General features: G+C 41.7%; 2 protein-coding genes across 2 annotated transcripts in view; one reads left to right on the top strand and one right to left on the bottom strand.

The window, feature by feature from the left end:
- The window catches only part of LOC124119272, a 28,136-nt gene extending 22,197 nt beyond the window's left edge, over positions 1-5,939 (top strand). Inside the window, exons 6-7 of the mRNA XM_046481729.2 lie at positions 433-605; positions 2,949-5,939. Of these exons, the coding sequence (XP_046337685.1) occupies positions 433-605; positions 2,949-3,002 (227 nt within the window). The 3' untranslated portion in view covers positions 3,003-5,939. The remainder of the gene's footprint in view (positions 1-432; positions 606-2,948) is intronic.
- Positions 3,114-4,705, bottom strand: LOC124119281 (uncharacterized PPE family protein PPE21-like). The gene is made up of 2 exons (XM_046481741.2): positions 4,156-4,705; positions 3,114-3,121 (listed from the first exon to the last, which is right to left on the bottom strand). The coding sequence occupies exons 1-2, from the start codon at positions 4,703-4,705 to the stop codon at positions 3,114-3,116; spliced, it is 558 nt and encodes a 185-aa protein (XP_046337697.2).
- Positions 5,940-21,231: the final 15,292 nt, after the last annotated feature.

Raw genomic sequence — 21,231 nt, 5'->3', positions numbered from 1 at the left:
TATGTTACATAGTATACTGAATCAATCATAGTATGTTACAAAGTATATTAGAGGAATGGTAGTATGTTACATAGTATACTCAAGGAATCATAGTATGTTACAAAGTATATTAAAGGAATGGTAGTATGTTACATAGTATACTGGATCAATCATAGTATGTTACAAAGTATATTAAAGGGATGGTAGTATGTTACATAGTATACTCAAGGAATCATAGTATGTTACAAAGTATATTAAAGGGATGGTAGTATGTTACATAGTATACTGGATCAATCATAGTATGTTACAAAGTATATTAAAGGGATGGTAGTATGTTACATAGTATACTCAAGGAATCATAGTATGTTACAAAGTATATTAAAGGGATGGTAGTATGTTACATAGTATACTCAAGGAATCATGGTATGTTACAAAGTAACTCCTCTTTTGCAGGCTTCAAAAGCCCCCTAGGATGCTATGCAGTAGGGAGCCTGCACATTCTACCCCTGTGGATGTACATGTATGAGATGAGGGTGCTGACTCTCACACTGGGGGCTCCAGACATCTTCATGTACATAGGCATCGCAGTCTTTACCATAGGACGAACTATCTGCTTAAGTGTAGAGGTAGGAAAACAGTGCACTTACAGAAATCATTATGTTCATTGTGAAAATCTCCATTTTTTACCATTGTTTCTTATACAGTGGCACATTTTATCAATCATAAAAATATAAACAGGCACCAGCAATGGTAGAATAGGGTAATTTACATTTATTAAGTAAAGGAGATGTTTTTTCAAGATCTTGCACCTATCATGCATAGTTATTTTAGGGGCATTTTCCTGTTTTAATGAGCCAAGTCATCGCCAGTTGAGCTTATGTTTGGACGTTTTGTCCATCGTCCATTTGTGGATCATTCTTGTTTACATTTTTAACATCTCATCTGAATGTACAAGGCATTTGAAGCTGAAACTTGCCATGGATGAGTTCAGTTGTTATGTTTGTGAAGAATGTTTACAGAATCAGATCTAATTTTAAGCATATCTGCCATGGCAGCCATATTGAAAATGTCATTTTTTTCCAATCCTGCCCTTAACAGCGACTTCAGCTTGTATTCTACAATGAGCATGTATGAGGAATGCACAATAGAATATAAAACTTCAAATTTTCAAACATATTACTGGATGACGTTGAAGGTCAAGGAGTCTCATTGTGAACTAGGCGTAAAAACACCATGTGTACACAAGAACTTGAGTAGGAATGGAAGTTTACAAAACTCAGCTTACTTAATTTTTAAGGGAAGGTCTTGATCACATCATTTTTAGGTGACCTTTATAATGTCATGGTCACTAGAGGTCACACAATCTATCATTTTCTAGTGAATTATGAAAGATTGTATACAAATAACTAGTGGATAGTGCTTCTGCCCAGAGGGTTGGGGGTTGATCCCCTGACCCCATCATATGGAAAAGAATACATTAAAACACAGGATTTGTTGTTACCCTGCCTGGCGCTTGGCATTAAGACTCATGTTCTTATGTCCCCCGCCGTGATATTGCTGGAATATTGCTAAAAGCGGCGTAAAGCCAAAACTCACTCACTCACTCATGTTCTTACATGTGATTGGACGACACTAAGTATCTGGTCACTGAGTGTAAAGTATATGTATCAATGTGCCTGTGTCTATAATCTCTCATTATTTGAATTTGATGAAATTTGATGTACATTATCTCAACAACTGCTCAAGGTATGCTTGGATAGGGTCTTATTTTAAGAAGAATCTCAATGACAAACAATAAAGGTCACCAGAAACCTTATTGTCAAAATATGGAATGTTTGACTTCAATTCATGCTAATACGAAACATTTTGCAATGATTAATAATACATAAGCACTTTCTTGCCATGTGTGATGATCATGTCAATTGCGAACAGAATTATTCAGCGAACATCTACAGTCTGCTACATTTATCATTTGTTTTCATGACTGAGGGTGAAGGTCAAGGTGTTTAGACCAGAAGTGCTTATTACTTTCTTTTTGAGTTGGCTACAGACATGGAACTTTCTGATCTTTATGTTGCACTACAAGTTGGGCATATGTTTTTTCAAAATCCTGAAGTGGCGTCTACATTTCCCAATTACCTTTTTATCCTTGATATCCTGTGGAATCTGTTTATATTTGAGACTGAATATTCTGTGGTGCTGACATATGAATTTATTAAACTGGAAGTGCGTGTTACTTTGTCATTCAGGTAACTACAGCCATGGAACTTTCTGTTTTAATTTGCATTGCATTGGGCATGTGTTTTCCTAAATGTGTATCACTGCATTGTGTGTTGCAGGTGTTCTACGTGTATCACTGCATTGTGTGTTGCAGGTGTTCTACGTGTATCACTGCATTGTGTGTTGCAGGTGTTCCACGTGTATCACTGCATTGTGTGTTGCAGGTGTTCCACGTGTATCACTGCATTGTGTGTTGCAGGTGTTCCACGTGTATCACTACATTGTGTGTTGCAGGTGTTCCACGTGTATCACTGCATTGTGTGTTGCAGGTGTTCCACGTGTATCACTGCATTGTGTGTTGCAGGTGTTCCACGTGTATCACTGCATTGTGTGTTGCAGGTGTTCCACGTGTATCACTGCATTGTGTGTTGCAGGTGTTCCACGTGTATCACTGCATTGTGTGTTGCAGGTGTTCCACGTGTATCACTGCATTGTGTGTTGCAGGTGTTCCACGTGTATCACTGCATTGTGTGTTGCAGGTGTTCCACGTGTATCACTACATTGTGTGTTGCAGGTGTTCCACGTGTATCACTGCATTGTGTGTTGCAGGTGTTCCACGTGTATCACTGCATTGTGTGTTGCAGGTGTTCTACGTGTATCACTACATTGTGTGTTGCAGGTGTTCCACGTGTATCACTACATTGTGTGTTGCAGGTGTTCTACGTGTATCACTACATTGTGTGTTGCAGGTGTTCTACGTGTATCACTACATCAAGCACCTGGTCGACTGCCATGAGAAGTAGCCACAGAGCAGCATTTAGCAACATCAATTTCCATGGCAACAAGAAGAACCTTGTAAGGTTGCAGTGAAATATAAGCAGGGGTCACTAAGTCACCTTTGAAACAAGACAATATTACACATCTGTTTTATAATAAGTTGAGCTTATATCATAACAGGCACACAGCCTTGCTTATTTCACTTTATCACACTGTTGGCATTCCAGATGTGCTATCATGCATAGTATTTATTCCATTTTGAGAAATCTAAATATCAAAAAGGCTTTTTGTGATACATTTTTTCCAATTTATATGAACGTGTTCAGAACCATTTCTTTAATTATGCAGATTCTGAGGGCCAACTAGTCCCTTTATCATACCTTATAGAAGTTTCATGCAACATATAAAAGGTATGTTTGAAATGTGTATTGCACTGAACAAGTTAAGAAAACATACATGGTGCAAACCTCCAGGCACCGTTGAGGGAAGTGAGAACATAATTACTGCATCAGACAGAACTAGTAGCAGTCTGACTCTCAGACTATTTCAACACTATTAATACTCAAGACTATTAGATGTTGATCACTTGGTGGAGTCAAGAAATGTAGCAAGTGTTCAAGACATCTGTTGGAGCATAGTGTAATTTAGTGATGACTAGAGGCTAATTAATATCTGTGATATGATCTCAATAGGTAGAGATTGAAGGTGAGTGTTAATTAATGGACACTACACATCTGCCTTTCTTGTAGTGTTTGTCATGACAACGTTACTTCCATATAACATACATACATTATGTCGATCCTCTTCTCTTAAGTTTTAAAAAGGAGTGGTTTAATGTTGTATGTTTGACATTTGTGGGTGTGATATTTTGGATAAATGAGGAAAACAGGATGTATTGTTTAAAAATGAAATACTAGTATTTATATCATGTGACATTGTTAATATATTTTTTTTAGGTTTACTACATATGCCTTTTTTGGGTGTGAAGTCATTCCCTTTGATAAGAGAATACAGCACCTTTCAGGACATGTGATGACTTTCATGCATGATACATTCTTACACTTGTTGACATATCCCAACAAAGTGTATTTTACAGCTGTCAATTTCAGATTTAAGGATCTGAGAAATGAACTTTTTATGACAAGTTAATTTTAAACTATCTCAAGGACCCACACCTACCTGCTCCCATCCCTATGTTGAGCTGCATACTTGCTCCCATCCCTAAGTAGAGCTGCATACTTTCTCCCATCCCTAAGTTAAGCTGCATACTTTCTCCTATCCCTAAGTTAAGCTGCATACTTTCTCCCATCCCTAAGTAGAGCTGCATACTTGCTCCCATCCCTAAGTAGAGCTGCATACTTTCTCCCATCCCTAAGTTGAGCTGCATACCTGCTCCCATCCCTAAGTAGAGCTGCATACTTTCTCCCATCCCTAAGTTGAGCTGCATACTTTCTCCCATCCCTAAGTTGAGCTGCATACTTTCTCCCATCCCTAAGTTGAGCTGCATACTTTCTCCCATCCCTAAGTTGAGCTGCATACCTGCTCCCATCCCTAAGTAGAGCTGCATACTTTCTCCCATCCCTAAGTTGAGCTGCATACTTTCTCCCATCCCTAAGTTGAGCTGCATACTTTCTCCTATCCCTAAGTTGAGCTGCATACCTGCTCCCATCCCTAAGTAGAGCTGCATACTTTCTCCCATCCCTAAGTTGAGCTGCATACCTGCTCCCATCCCTAAGTAGAGTTGCATACTTTCTCTCATACCTAAGTAGAGCTGCTTTACCGTGCTGCATACTTGCTCCCAACCCTAACTTGAGCTGCATGCTTGCTCCCATCCCTAAGTTGAGCTGCTTTACCGTGCTGCATACTTGCTCCCAACCCTAACTTGAGCTGCATACTTGCTCCCAACCCTAACTTGAGCTGCATGCCTGCTCTCATCCCTAATAAAGTTGTTCACTACAAAGTCAGTGATTACATACGAGAGGGTGCCAACCTCCTATTGGTATGCCGAGTACTGTTACGTGGTATGCTGGATGCCAAGTACTGTTACGTGGTATGCTGGATGCCAAGTATTGTTACGTGGTATGCTGGATGCCAAGTACTGTTACATGGCATGCTGGATGCCAACTACTGTTACATGGCATGCTGGATGCCAACTACTGTTACCTGGCATGCTGGATGCCAACTACTGTTACCTGGCATGCTGGATGCTGAGTACTGTTACCTGGCATGCTGGATGCCGAGTACTGTTACGTGGCATGCTGGATGCCGAGTACTGTTACATAGTATGCTCGGTACCGCAGTGCAGCAGCAGGATCTGTGAAATCTTTATCTGGTATGTGGATCCCTATATTTAAATATATTGTGTCTTTTTTCTTGCAAAGAGTGACATATCAACAAAATATTTATATAAATAATCAAATAAGGGCCAGACAAGTCAGTGGTTGATGATAAGTCTCCAAAGATTCCCTAACAATTGCTATGCAGCAAGTTTCAGTCTATTTTTGCCAGTTGAAAACAACCTTGAATTAAAATGATATACTGTATTACACATTCATTGAACATAATGCTCAATTTCAAAATATTTTATCATGTTTTGTTTCACCTTTCTCCCACCTATTGTGATATGAGATCACTTTTTATATAATTTGTCCATCGACAACGAAACATTGTTCAGAATAACCTGTATACCAAGTGATTAAGGAAAGAGGTGTAAGCAATACTGACTTGTGTACATTGGAAGGATGTGACACAACTACAGGAGCTACATGTGTCCCCAGACCTTGCAGTGTATGTTCGGGGCAATCCCCTTACCACCTGGTGTTCTGACTGGGTGTTTTGCATAATATGAGAGTCAGTTAGATGGAAGGTGGGTAAACAAGCCCTTGGTCATTTGTAATATCTTTTAAAGATTTTTTGTATTTTTATTCCTTGTTATTAAATGTTATTAAATGGGTTTTAGATGATGTTTCTTCCTGCCTTGTATTTCTGTCAACATGATTATCAGTCAAACCACAATCAGAATTTCAGTACACCAATGGAAAGTACTTACACAATTATAATTATATATACTAATGAAATGACCTATAACAGCCATATATGAAAAACTAGTTCAGTAGGAGAGAGTACAACATGCTACAATAATGGTGGAAGCTGTGTCAGTTCTTATAAATATAAATATGGGGAAGGCTACCCATAAAGAGACCACGTGGTCTGTATTGAGTTAGAGTGGATTCATAAATCTACAATGTCATTCCTCTAAAATGAATTATTTTTTTAAATGAATAGCTTTAGGCCTATAACTGACTGTAGAGGGGAGTAGTCGTACGCATTACCCAAGGACCCGCTCCTGGCTTCTGATTGGTCGAGAGGATCACGTGACCTCTGTGACGTCACATCCGGTCACGTGACCTGCGCATGCGCGCGGGGCATGATGGGACTTGCGTGCGCATCCAAGATGGCGACACATCCGTTTCCGGTGGCGCGCGCATCCAAGATGGCGTCGCATCCGTTTCCGGTGGCGTACGCATTCAAGATGGTGGCGCATCCGTGTCCGGTGGCGTACGCCTTCAAGATGGCCGCGCATCCGTTTCCGGGGAGGATGGGGAAAACCCAGAGAAACGGTCGTACAAGGTTAAAAGATCGACATGGTTGTTGTTCTTTTGTTGTTCTAAAAATAGAAATAGAAAAGGTGGTAGTGGTGAAGGGAGGGTGGTGGTGAAGGGAGGAAGGTGGGAGGAGGGAGGAAGGCGGGAGGGGAGTCGGGTTCTTTGTTTTGTTTTGTTTTGGTGGGTGTGTGGCGATGGCATGTGGAGATGATAGTTCACTGAGACGAGCTTATCATACACAGTCGATGACTCTGCCACTTTGTTGCTAGGTTGACGTCATATCGGCGAAGGATTTTGCAACAACATTTCACAAATCATGTCATCGGGTATGGTGATGTGTTTGTAAACTTTGAGGTGCAAGGTCTCGCTCCACAAGGCGATCGATGTATTGTAGCCCACTATGACAGCCGTTCGCCTAAGTTAAAAGTCGATGAGTGGCAATCACCTCAGCGCTACGATCATGGTGTGGAATTCTAAAGGTGTTGGCTGAATTCTAAAGGTGAATCGACAGGCACAGACATGAACGTGATGTAGGTATATGCCTACGTACTGTCATTCGTGTCTCCATGGTGCCACGCGTTTATCCATAGGATGATGCATTGTCACTCGTTTATTTATACCGAGGTGCTGGCACTCGTGTATGTTTACATGTGTACGTCACGCGTGTCTTCATGTACACGTACTGTTATTCGTGTCTCTATGCAAACATGGTGCCACGCGTGACGACAAACACACGTTTATCCATAGGATGATGACGTTGTCACTCGTTCATTTATTCCGAAGTGCTGACACTCGTGTATGTTGACATGCGTACTGTCACGCGTGTCTCCATGCACACGTGATGTACTTCATGTCTTCAAACACACATGGTGTACTACGTCTCTCCATGTAAACGTGATGTACTTCATGTCTTCATGCAAAACGTAGTGTCATGTGTGTCTTCAAAAAGACATTGATCCATAGGATGATGACGTTGTCACTCGTTTATTTATACCGAGGAGTTGGCTCTCGTGTATGTTTACATGCGAACTGTCACGTGTGTCTCCATGCAAACGTCATGTACTTCGTGTTGCCATGCAAACGTGGTGTCACGCGTGACAACAAACGCATGTTTATCCATAGGAAGATGGCGTTGTCATTCGTTCATCCACGCCGAGGAGTTGGCACTCGTGTATGTTTACGTGTCTGTTACCTTTTGTGTCTCCATGCAAACGTCATGTACTACGTGTTTCCATGCAAACGTGGTGCCATGCGTGTCTACAAACAGACGTTTATCCATAAGATTATTAATTATACCGAGGAGTTGGCACTCGTGTATGTTTGCATGTGTACTGTCACACGTGTCTTCAAACAGACGTGGTGTACTTCGTGTCTTCAAACACACATGGTGTACTACGTGTCTCCATGCAAACGTGATGTACTACGTCTCAACGTGGTGCCACGCGTGTCTTCAAACAGACGTTTATCCATAGGATGATGGCGTTGTCATTCATTCATCCACACCGAGGAGTTGGCACTTGTGTATGTTTACGTGTCTGTTACCATTTGTGTCTCCATGCAAACGTGATGTACTACGTCTCTCCGTGTAAGCGTGGTGCCACGCGTGTCTTCAAACAGACGTTTATCCATAGGATGATGACGTTGTCACTCGCTCATCCATGCCGAGGAGTTGGCACTCGTGTATGTTTACATGCGAACTGTCACGTGTGTCTCCATGCAGACGTGATGTACTTCGTGTTGCCATGCAAACGTGGTGTCACGCGTGACAACAAACGCATGTTTATCCATAGGATGATGGCGTTGTCATTCGTTCATCCACGCCGAGGAGTTGGCACTTGTGTATGTTTACGTGTCTGTTACCATTTGTGTCTCCATGCAAACGTCATGTACTACGTCTCTCCGTGTAAACGTGGTGCCACGCGTGTCTTCAAACAGACGTTAATCCATAGGATGATGACGTTGTCACTCGTTCATTTATACCGAAGTGCTGACACTCGTGTATGTTGACATGCGTACTGTCACGCGTGTCTCCATGCACACGTGATGTACTTCATGTCTTCAAACACACATGGTGTACTACGTCTCTCCATGTAAACGTGATGTACTTCATGTCTTCATGCAAAACGTAGTGTCATGTGTGTCTTCAAAAAGACATTGATCCATAGGATGATGACGTTGTCATTCGTTTATTTATACCGAGGAGTTGGCTCTCGTGTAGGTCTATACATAGTACTGGCACGTGTGTCTCCATGCAAACGTGATACCACTCGTGTACACAACCATACATACAGACATACAAACATACGTAGAGGCGTGGTGTCACTCGTAGGCGTGTACCTCCAAGAGGACTGGGGAGGGTGTGGATTCTTTTGGATTGTTGTTTGTACTGGCAAAGCAAAGGATGAAAGCGTTCTTTTGGGAGAGATGGGTGGCCCTGAAAAGGGCCGTTGGAAACAAACTGGAAACAAGCTGGACGAGGCTTGTCTCTGTTTTACATTACTTTCCTTGATCTCGATACTAGATAATAATACGGACCACCCCAACAGTCGGGGACGTCAACTCCGCGTTGTATAGCTTGTTGTAAAGCTGCAATAGCCTCAGACTTGTTCTTAAACCAGTGCGGACTCTGCGATAGGATCGTCTCCGATTCACCAGGTGGGTAGGTCACTATTGTCCACGAATAGACTTTACTCATCAACGGACATTGTTGACTGTTGGTCTGACACTTCAGACAGCTGCATCCAGACGACATGGTTGAACTCTCAATCAGTGCTTGGACTGTGACGGTGTGCGTGGCTTCGCTCTTTTTTAATTTTTTATAGGTTAGGCACTGAAACCCTGCTTCCTGATTGGTCGAAAACGCAGCACGCCGATGGTTCCGTTCCGGCGCCTGGTCTGACATTCGGTTTTTCCAAACCGGACACAGACCCTTGTGATGGGTGTACAGGCAGTCTTATATGGGTGTACAGGCAGCCTTACATGAGTGTACAGGCAGCCTTACATGAGTGTACAGTCAGCCTTACATGAGTGTACAGTCAGCCTTACATGAGTGTACAGGCAGCCTTACATGAGTGTAGAGGCAGCCTTACATGAGTGTACAGTCAGCCTTACATGAGTGCACAGTCAGCCTGACAGGGATGTAAGTCAGTCTTATATGGGTGTACAGTCAGCCTTACAGGGTTGTACAGTCAGTCTTATATAGGCGTACATGGTTCACGTGGCATCTATACCAGTGATGTATGTTAAACGGAATCTGGTGGTGGTCCCTGTGGCATCTGCTAATGATGTACGTTACTAACAGACTCTGGTGGTGGTTCATGTGACATCTACTAATGGTGTATGTTACTAGCAGACTCTGATGGTGGTCCATCAGGCATCTACTACTGATGTACCTCAAGTAAGTACAACACGTGTTCAAGTACAGCAGCACGTACAACTAAGTAAAAACGTTCTTAGTTGTACGTGCTGCTGTACTTGAACACGTGTTGTACTTACTTGAGCACAGACATGACAGACAGCGTTTACATCATAACTCAGCCTCTACCCTCAGTAGTAGATGCCTGATGCACCACCACCACCAGAGCCTGTCAGCAACCAACATCATTAGTAGATGCCTCATGACACACCATCAGAGTCTGTTTGTAACGTACATCTTTAGTAGATGTCACATGAACCACCACCAGCGTCTGTAAGTAACGTACATCAGTAGTAGATGTCACATGAACCACCACCATAGTCTGTAAGTAACGTACATCAGTAGTAGATGCCTGATGGACCACCATCAGAGTCTGCTAGTAACATACACCATTAGTAGATGTCACATGAACCACCACCAGAGTCTGTTAGTAACGTGCATCATTAGTATAGATGCCACGTGAACCACCACCAGAGTCTGTTAGTTACGTACATCATTAGTATAGATGCCACGTGAACCACCACCAGAGTCTCTAAGTAATGTACATCATTAGTAGATGCCACATGAACCACCACCAGAGTCTGTTAGTAACATACATCAGTAGTATAGATGCTACGTGAACCATCACCAGAGTCTCTAAGTAATGTACATCATTAGTAGATGTCACATGAACCACCACCATAGTCTGTTAGTAAGGTACATCAGTAGTAGATGCCTGATGGACCACCATCAGAGTCTGCTAGTAACATACACCATTAGTAGATGTCACATGAACCACCACCAGAGTCTGTCAGCAACCTACATCATTAGTAGATGTCACAGGCACCACCACCAGAGTCTGTTAGTAACGTACATCATTAGCAGATGCCACAGGGACCACCACCAGATTCCGTTTAACATACATCGCTGGTATAGATGCCACGTGAACCATGTACGCCTATATAAGACTGACTGTACAACCCTGTAAGGCTGACTGTACACCCATATAAGACTGACTTACATCCCTGTAAGGCTGACTGTACACCCCTTTAGAGTGTCTGTACACCCATATAAGACTCACTGTACATCCCTGTCAGGCTGACTGTGCACTCATGTAAGGCTGACTGTGCACTCATGTAAGGCTGACTGTACACTCATGTAAGGCTGACTGTACACTCATGTAAGGCTGACTGTGCACTCATGTAAGGCTGCCTGTACACTCATGTAAGGCTGACTGTACACTCATGTAAGGCTGCCTGTACACCCATATAAGACTGCCTGTACACCCATCACAAGGGTCTGTGTCCGGTTTGGAAAAACCGAATGTCAGACCAGGCGCCGGAACGGAACCATCGGCGTGCTGCGTTTTCGACCAATCAGGAAGCAGGGTTTCAGTGCCTAACCTATAAAAAAATTAAAAAAGAGCAAAGCCACGCACACCGTCACAGTCCAAGCACTGAATGAGAGATCAACCATGTCGTCTGGATGCAGCTGTCTGAAGTGTCAGACCAACAGTCAACAATGTCCGTTGATGAGTAAAGTCTATTCGTGGACAATAGTGACCTACCCACCAGGTGAATCGGAGACGATCCTATCGCAGAGTCCGCACTGGTTTAAGAACAAGTCTGAGGCTATTGCAGCTTTACAACAAGCTATACAACGCGGAGTTGACGTCCCCGACTGTTGGGGTGGTCCGTATTATTATCTAGTATCGAGATCAAGGAAAGTAATGTAAAACAGAGACAAGCCTCGTCCAGCTTGTTTCCAGTTTGTTTCCAACGGCCCTTTTCAGGGCCACCCATCTCTCCCAAAAGAACGCTTTCATCCTTTGCTTTGCCAGTACAAACAACAATCCAAAAGAATCCACACCCTCCCCAGTCCTCTTGGAGGTACACGCCTACGAGTGACACCACGCCTCTACGTATGTTTGTATGTCTGTATGTATGGTTGTGTACACGAGTGGTATCACGTTTGCATGGAGACACACGTGCCAGTACGTATGTAGACCTACACGAGAGCCAACTCCTCGGTATAAATAAACGAATGACAACGTCATCATCCTATGGATCAATGTCTTTTTGAAGACACACATGACACTACGTTTTGCATGAAGACATGAAGTACATCACGTTTACATGGAGAGACGTAGTACACCATGTGTGTTTGAAGACATGAAGTACATCACGTGTGCATGGAGACACGCGTGACAGTACGCATGTCAACATACACGAGTGTCAGCACTTCGGTATAAATGAACGAGTGACAACGTCATCATCCTATGGATTAACGTCTGTTTGAAGACACGCGTGGCACCACGTTTACACGGAGAGACGTAGTACATGACGTTTGCATGGAGACACAAATGGTAACAGACACGTAAACATACACAAGTGCCAACTCCTCGGCGTGGATGAACGAATGACAACGCCATCATCCTATGGATAAACATGCGTTTGTTGTCACGCGTGACACCACGTTTGCATGGCAACACGAAGTACATCACGTCTGCATGGAGACACACGTGACAGTTCGCATGTAAACATACACGAGTGCCAACTCCTCGGCATGGATGAGCGAGTGACAACGTCATCATCCTATGGATAAACGTCTGTTTGAAGACACGCGTGGCACCACGCTTACACGGAGAGACGTAGTACATCACGTTTGCATGGAGACACGTAGTACACCATGTGTGTTTGAAGACACGAAGTACACCACGTCTGTTTGAAGACACGTGTGACAGTACACATGCAAACATACACGAGTGCCAACTCCTCGGTATAATTAATAATCTTATGGATAAACGTCTGTTTGTAGACACGCATGGCACCACGTTTGCATGGAAACACGTAGTACATGACGTTTGCATGGAGACACAAAAGGTAACAGACACGTAAACATACACGAGTGCCAACTCCTCGGCGTGGATGAACGAATGACAACGCCATCTTCCTATGGATAAACATGCGTTTGTTGTCACGCGTGACACCACGTTTGCATGGCAACACGAAGTACATGACGTTTGCATGGAGACACACGTGCCAGTACGTATGTAGACCTACACGAGAGCCAACTCCTCGGTATAAATAAACGAGTGACAACGTCATCATCCTATGGATCAATGTCTTTTTGAAGACACACATGACACTACGTTTTGCATGAAGACATGAAGTACATCACGTTTACATGGAGAGACGTAGTACACCATGTGTGTTTGAAGACATGAAGTACATCACGTGTGCATGGAGACACGCGTGACAGTACGCATGTCAACATACACGAGTGTCAGCACTTCGGAATAAATGAACGAGTGACAACGTCATCATCCTATGGATAAACGTGTGTTTGTCGTCACGCGTGGCACCATGTTTGCATAGAGACACGAATTAGAGTACGTGTACATGAAGACACGCGTGACGTACACATGTAAACAGTAATTAAAAGGTCAAGGTTCAACAAAATTGACGGAAAAGGTTTATTGCTTGATTTTGGTGCCTTGGCACCTAAACATTAAAATAAAAAAAAGTTTACCAAAATAGGACATGGGGAACCATCCGAAAATAGGTCAAATCCAAGATGGCCGCCAACAAAAGTAATAATAGTCATAAACGTGGAACCAATAACAATAAAAACATTTATGATGAGTCTATCTATATTAGCTTGCCAGGATAAATGCAAAGAAATGTATATTTAACAATTTTGAAAGGAAAATTCACATAGAAATTTTAAATAATGCTTCAAAATGACGAAAAAGTACATAAATTTGTTAATATCAGTAATTCTTGCAGAACATGAACCGATTTATTATAATGTTGACGTTTTACATATAAAATCATACCGTTTATTGTCTTCACTTAAATAATCAAATTAGAAACAAATATAATTGAAAAAGCTTCTTCAAAATGGCGGCCGAGCATACAATGTTTTAAAGATAGACCTCAAGAACATATAGGTATGTATAAGCTATTTTTCTTTTATAGCTAAAATGAAAACTTGTATAATATATAGTTGATTGGCTCTAGAGAGGAATAACTGATGAAAATATGAACAAATATAAATATAAAATTTGAAACAGAGCCTTAAAATTAACATCAACATTTGTTTCAAGGAAAATCAAGGGAGATAACCCAAACTCCGGGAAGCAGTTATTTTTCTCAAATGGTATTAGCTTCTCAGAAACTTTATTAAAAGTTTATTCAGAAGATATAATCAAGACATTTAGCACAAAAATCATTTGCTATAATCGGAAAAGCAACATTTGTATCTGTACACATGTCAACCATATTTCTATCAACTGTTACTATTCGCAGGTAACTATTCTCAACTGAAGGTGTCCTATGTAGATCACAGATGGCGACTTGTTTGCTATGTATGGAACCAGTTAACCTGGACAAACCCCAGGATTATGTGAAGTTGACAGCAAAATGCTGCTGTAGCATTAATAACGCAAACAGACTGCACAAATTAGATGCACCAGACATCATATACAACTGTAGCCTGTTGGTACATAGACAGTGTCGAAGTATGCATATAAATCCAAAGGCAATCAAAGTAGCTGAAAACTCTTCGATCATATGTTTAAGCCTTAAATTTTAAAACTCACTGTTTTCTATGTTGTACTTGTATTGACCAGGATGTTGCATACACACATCCATATAGAAGTGTACTTCAGCAGTGCGATGGCTCTTGAGTTACTCAACATATGTCTGCAACATACTGTGTCAACAGGCAAGATGATTGGGCCAAGATAGTACAGTCAGGTATCGTGCCCATATACGATCTACCAGCTGAAGAAGCTATCCATCACCATGCTTATGATAAGAATTTTCGGAGAAGGACAAGTATACCTGCAGCTTATATTGAACATGAGGAGGCTCCACCAAAGAAACGGAGACTTGGTCGACTGAAGTGTATGTCCTAGATGACAGCATTTGAGATTGCCATTTATTACTTGGAAGAGAATGATGATGAAACGATTCCTTTGGACAATATGCATCACATTATGAAGTCAGTGAGTGCACTGAGTGATGATCAACTACACCCTACATCTCAGCTGAAAAGGGAATTCATGAATCACTATGGGAACAAGGTATTCATAACTACAATCAGGCAACAACCTAACATTGCATCTCTTACAGCATATGAAAATGTTGCAAAGGTGGACAAATCCGACATGGACAGTTTGATTAAAGTTGGGGGAGGATACGTTCATACGCAGGTAGAGACCATGTCGAAACATGTTGATGTGTATCTCGACAATGAGCAGATGACATTGATTGACACCAATCTTGATTACCTCCCACATGCATTACGCATCCTCCTTCAAGCATCATCAAGAGCTGAAACAGTAAACCCCATACTGCGTCATTGGGTCAGGCAATAATGCATTCGACATGTCCCCATCATTTCTGCCTCCTCGACAAGTTTGACAAAGTATCACACTATAACACAAATATGGTCATTGTAATTTAGTGGATATGATAAGCCAACGCGGTTTCAACTCCTCGTAAATTTAGAAAATTCTCGGTGACCACTCATGGTGTTCACCTAATCAGAGACATTGCAGATACATTCGTGCAATACCAGGCTGGTTATATAGATCATGCCAGCAAAAGGTTTGATGGCACTGGCTCAATCCATGCCATGGGCAAGATGGTGAAACGGAGGGTACCAAGAGTTAAGGTGGACTTGGATGATGTTAAACAAATCAACAGTGTCAAACTATTCTCACAAAGAAATCCAAAGGCAATTGGTGACTTCTGTCTTGATGAAAAGAATAGCAAACTAGATATTTTGTGGAGTGCGCCACTTCTTTGTGTGTTGACCACTGTGTTCCGGTTGCATGCAGTTGCTCCATTCTGACATTCCATACCCCAGGAAGAGTTTTGAGATATTCTTGTCGATTATCAACGTGACACCAAGTGACAAATCCTGTGTCAGATCAACGCTGGAGTATATTTCCAAACATGCCAGATGACATGGAATCACACCGGTTATTACAATCGACCAGCAGCTTTGGTGAATTGCATACATGATCATCGAATCACGGCCAGCTGAGAGCCCCTTGCATCAAATAGCCCTGGTCTTGGGGGGATTCCATACTTAGATGAGTTTTGTGGGTACAGTTGGGAATCTGATGGCTGGATCTGGGTTAAAGGAGATCATCACTCAAGTATATTCAGAGGGTAGTACAGGTCAGATGTTGTCCGGCAAATCAGTGTCACAAGCTGTGCGGGCTCATTTCTTGAGGAACCACTTCTGCAATGCTCTTATTGTGTTTGATGGTTATTGTGGTGTTTTTCGACCAAGGATGAGACCCATCAGAGAAGAACTGGAAGTGAGATTGGAGTGGATGTGGATTTCACAGCAGACATGATTCTGAAAATGAAGAAAAAGCCCTTTTGGCAAATGAAAGAAACAAACAGAAATTCATCAGTCTGTTGGGGTCAAAAATCGAAAAAGGTGGGTTTTCAGATTAAACACTCATCCGGAGATGCTGACTATGACATTGCAATGTCGGCCTGGACATTGGCTCAAACACAGCCTGTGGTAGTGGTAGGGAATGACACAGACCTTCTCATCCTGTTGCAATATCACTTCAGACCCGATACCACGAGGCCATCTTTCTTCAGACAAGTACAAAGATCATTGAAATCTTCATCCTACAGATGATCCTTGATCCTAATCTCAGCCATTCTTTGCTCTTTGTACATGCATTGTCAGGGACCGACACAACATCGAGGCCATATGGCATAGGGGTGGTCTCAGGAATATTCAAAGGTTTTCATGGTGACAGGTGAAAACCATGCAGAAATCGAGCAGGCTGGTAATCAGGCACTTGCAATCCCCTACGGCTGTATGCCTGGCTTGGATTTGAATTCTGAACGTGTGACAAAATTCACTGAGAAGGTATGTATCAAACTCAAATTACCTACCCCTTCGACACCTTCCACCGACATCAGATGCTGCCAGATTGCCCAGCCAACGAGTCTGACTCCAAGTGCAGACCTGGCTAGGCAACAATATGGATGCGACAGAATGGGGCTGGACGCTTCACAAGAGCAACAAGGGCACTATATTGAAACCAATCACAAGGCACCAAGCTGTCACTCCTAAATTTCTGTTGAAAATAATCAGATACAATTGCACTGGAAAGTGTGATGAAAACACATGCTCATGCAGAATTTTTTTGTCTAAAATGTACCTCAGCATGTGGACAACGCAAAGGGATGACATGTTCAAATGAACCAAGTCATGACGTTTCTGACATTACTGAATAATCGTCTCTTCATGTCCAGTATATGAGTGTAAATATATAGACTGTCTTGAACTTTAGACATTTAAATTGATAGTAAGTTTGACTTGTAAACTGTAGTATTGCAGGGTTATTCCCTCTTTATAAGCCCGTGTTAAGTATTTTGTAGTCCGATATGGAACAATTGCATTTTTTTCACATTTCGGGCAGCCGTAATTTATTTCTGTATAAGATTTCACTTCAAAATTGTTAAATATATATTCCCCTGTCTTGATCCTATGAAGTTGATTATAAATAGAGTCATCATCCATGTTTAGATTTTGATTGATTCTTTTTTTTTTACTTTTTCGATTTTCGTTAGTATTGATGGCGGCCATCTTGGATTTGACCTATTTTGGGTGTTTCCCCAAATCAAATTTTGGTAAACTATTTTTTTTTTTAAAGTAGACCTATCAAGGCAGTGAAATGTGTTAAAAAACCCTTTCCGTCAATTTTGTTGAACCTTCATGAAAAATAAACCTTTAATTACCGGACTAATACACGAGTGCCAGCACCTCGGTATAAATAAACGTGTGACAATGCATCATCCTATGGATAAACGTGTGTTTGTAGTCACGCGTGGCACCATGGAGACACGAATGACAGTACGTAGGCATATACCTACATCACGTTCATGTCTTTGCCTGTCGATTCACCTTTAGAATTCAGCCAACACCTTTAGAATTCCACACCATGATCGTAGCGCTGAGGTGATTGCCACTCATCGACTTTTAACTTAGACGAACGGCTGTCATAGTGGGCTACAATACATCGATCGCCTTGTGGAACGAGACCTTGCACCTCAAAGTTTACAAACACATCACCATACCCGATGACATGATTTGTGAAATGTTGTTGCAAAATCCTTCGCCGATATGACGTCAACCTAGCAACAAAGTGGCAGAGTCATCGACTGTGTATGATAAGCTCGTCTCAGTGAACTATCATCTCCACATGCCATCGCCACACACCCACCAAAACAAAACAAAACAAAGAACCCGACTCCCCTCCCGCCTTCCTCCCTTCACCACCACCCTCCCTTCACCACTACCACCTTTTCTATTTCTATTTTTAGAACAACAAAAGAACAACAACCATGTCGATCTTTTTCACCTTGTACGACCGTTTCTCTAGGTTTTCCCCATCCTCCCCGGAAACGGATGCGCCGCCATCTTGAAGGCGTACGCCACCGGACACGGATGCGCCACCATCTTGAATGCGTACGCCACCGGAAACGGATGCGACGCCATCTTGGATGCGCGCGCCACCGGAAACGGATGTGTCGCCATCTTGGATGCGCACGCAAGTCCCATCATGCCCCGCGCGCATGCGCAGGTCACGTGACCGGATGTGACGTCACAGAGGTCACGTGATCCTCTCGACCAATCAGAAGCCAGGAGCGGTCCTGGGGTAATGCGTACGACTACTGAGGGGGGTGTACTCCCTTACCACTTTTTTTCATGGAGGTAGTACCTGGACATGCTTTAAAAAGTAATCTGTTTATTGAATTTTCGCGTCATCTTCTTTCATGGAATGTCGTTACATTTACTAAAAGCCCAACCTTACACTGAAGTTAATTTAAAATGAGTCGTTTGGAAAACACTAATTTAAGACCGAAAACAGCGTTGCTTAGCGATAATGTATGAAAACGTACGGGCGTGGCAGTCATGTTTGAAAGGTGATCGTGGACGGTTTGTTCAGAGAGTTACCTCTAGCAGACACATTTTAAATGGCTTATGGGGAAAACGGATTATGCTTGCCTGTTAAGTTTGGGTATCAGCAGTTTACCTAATTAGCTATAAATATATGTTTGGTGAGTGTCCGGCTACTACCGCTGTCTGGGTACTGCCTCCCCCGCTCTCGTGCCTTTAAAAAGAATGGTGTGATTAGAATTTGAGAAATCTGGTGAGGAAACGTGTGCTGACATTATGTGCGTTTTCTTTTTACCATAAAACAATAATTATGAGTTACCGTATGCTCATTTACGTAACCATTTTGTATAACCTTGCTAAATCGAAGAAAGTATAACACTGCTCTGACAGCGCGGGCATGCATACTATGCATGGAGTATAATCAACTCCATTATTCTCGCAGCTGCGCCATGGACTGTACAACTTGACTCCCCCGATAACATGTGTATTCGAATTTTGCTAATTACACAATTCATAAACTGATGCATGTAATATGAGTATGCAATTAAAAGGACAAACATTTTATCATGTTTTATCAAGCTCACGTTAATAACCTGGACTACCACCCAGGCTCCCATTATCCATCGTCAGTCTGGAATACCACCCAAACTCTCTTAACTTCATCAATATTGTAATCGCTGATGCAAGCAGAGATACTTATTTAATTTTTCCTTTTAAGTATACATGACTTTACCGTTTGGGAGAACAAACTTTTTTATCACAAAATTGTACCATTGACAAAACCACAGGTATTAAAATTGTGTTATATTAAATGTTTGTTGAAGAGGAGCTACTTATATGACAAGGATGACGAATACAAAATACATCTTTTAATTTAAAGGGACCAGTTCGTCTGAATACGCACGTGATATTAAGTTGAACGTATATTATTTACAAAAAGCATAATTGTCATTATTTTGGACAATAATTGAGTTGTCAGACATTCCCTACAAACACAAAAATATTGCCTTTGGGTTGCATTGCCGTCAACATGTATATGTTAAGTCCCATGAACCTCCACCGGAAGGTTGGTCAGAGCATGTTTTGGGCAGTAAGAAACATCGCAATCGCTGCTACGTTGTGAGAAATGATGAAGGTGCCCGATGAAGCGAATGTGAAATATCGCTTTCCCTGCGTGTTCTGCGGCGTCTGTGCTCACTTCGCGGTGCATAAAAGTGGTACCTTTATGATACCTCCAAACAATTTCTATTTAGCCTTTAATGGTCAGATTGCATAATTATTACAGTCCATACGTAACGTAAGTCTTGTTTTACTCATATAGCATTTTTTACATCGCTTTAATTTTGCTGATTCCTCCCAAACGGTGATCGACCATGTGGTCCCTTTACTGGTGGTCTTCCCCATAATTTCAACGACTGTTTATTTATTCATTATCACCAAAGAAACAATACAAAATCATTACATCGTTCTGTGCGATGATGCAACTCAAGCTGTGCCCATTCTATTATCAGCCGACGAGGAAATAGTAGCCGTTCAGTTTTGTTATTAATTAGGTGGAAGAGGAAGATAGCTTCTTTGTTCATGAGAACATTTCAAACTATAGTTCAGTCAAGACCAATTGAATTTAACATTTAAATAGAGGTTATCACGCTTCTGTGTGTTTGGGGATGGTAAATATCCTGTGTTAGGAATAAGCATTAAATACATATTTATTCCTAATACAGGACATTTACCATCCCCAAACACACACAAGCGTGATAACCTCTATCATATAATGCCATTCTTCAATTCTGAACTTGAAAATCGCTTTCCTTTTCTCACAAACATTACCGAAACATTGCAAGTTTTCCTGGAATGTGCGCATTAATATATATTACGTCACTGGGTAAGTGATATGTCAGTCGGACAATGTCAGTAGCCAATATAGTTCCAACTGAAACATGTTTCTTATACAGTGGCGAACCAACATATACGCAAAACAACAATTGCCTACACGAATTGGTTTTTTTAATTGTTTTTGTTTATAATTAATTAAACTGAAAGTTGCTATATTTTAGGAATGAAAAAAACGTGTGTTTTTCTCTTCAACGAACACAAAATTATGAAGAAAAGAAATTCGGACTGCATGCTACTCAACGTGATGTGCCATAAGACATCAATGGTCGTTACAGGTGGTTGTGCCCAGAGAAATGGAAACGATACTTTTTTTTTAACTTGCAGGATTTTCTTTTCGAGGTACATGAACTACTGAAAGGTTTGATACATTCAACATTAACGGTTATTGCAAGTCATATTTGTCCAGTAGATCTA

The sequence above is a fragment of the Haliotis rufescens genome, unplaced genomic scaffold, assembly GCF_023055435.1.
Source record: "Haliotis rufescens isolate VD_foot unplaced genomic scaffold, xgHalRufe1.0.p SCAF_15, whole genome shotgun sequence".
In the NCBI taxonomy this organism is placed as follows: domain Eukaryota; kingdom Metazoa; phylum Mollusca; class Gastropoda; order Lepetellida; family Haliotidae; genus Haliotis; species Haliotis rufescens.
This window is presented reverse-complemented; position numbering and strand designations above follow the sequence as displayed.

Excerpts from the sequence above, each read along its gene's own strand:
- LOC124119281 (XM_046481741.2), bottom strand. The coding sequence starts at position 4,705 with ATGGGAGCAGGTATGCAGCTCAACTTAGGGATGGGAGAAAGTATGCAG.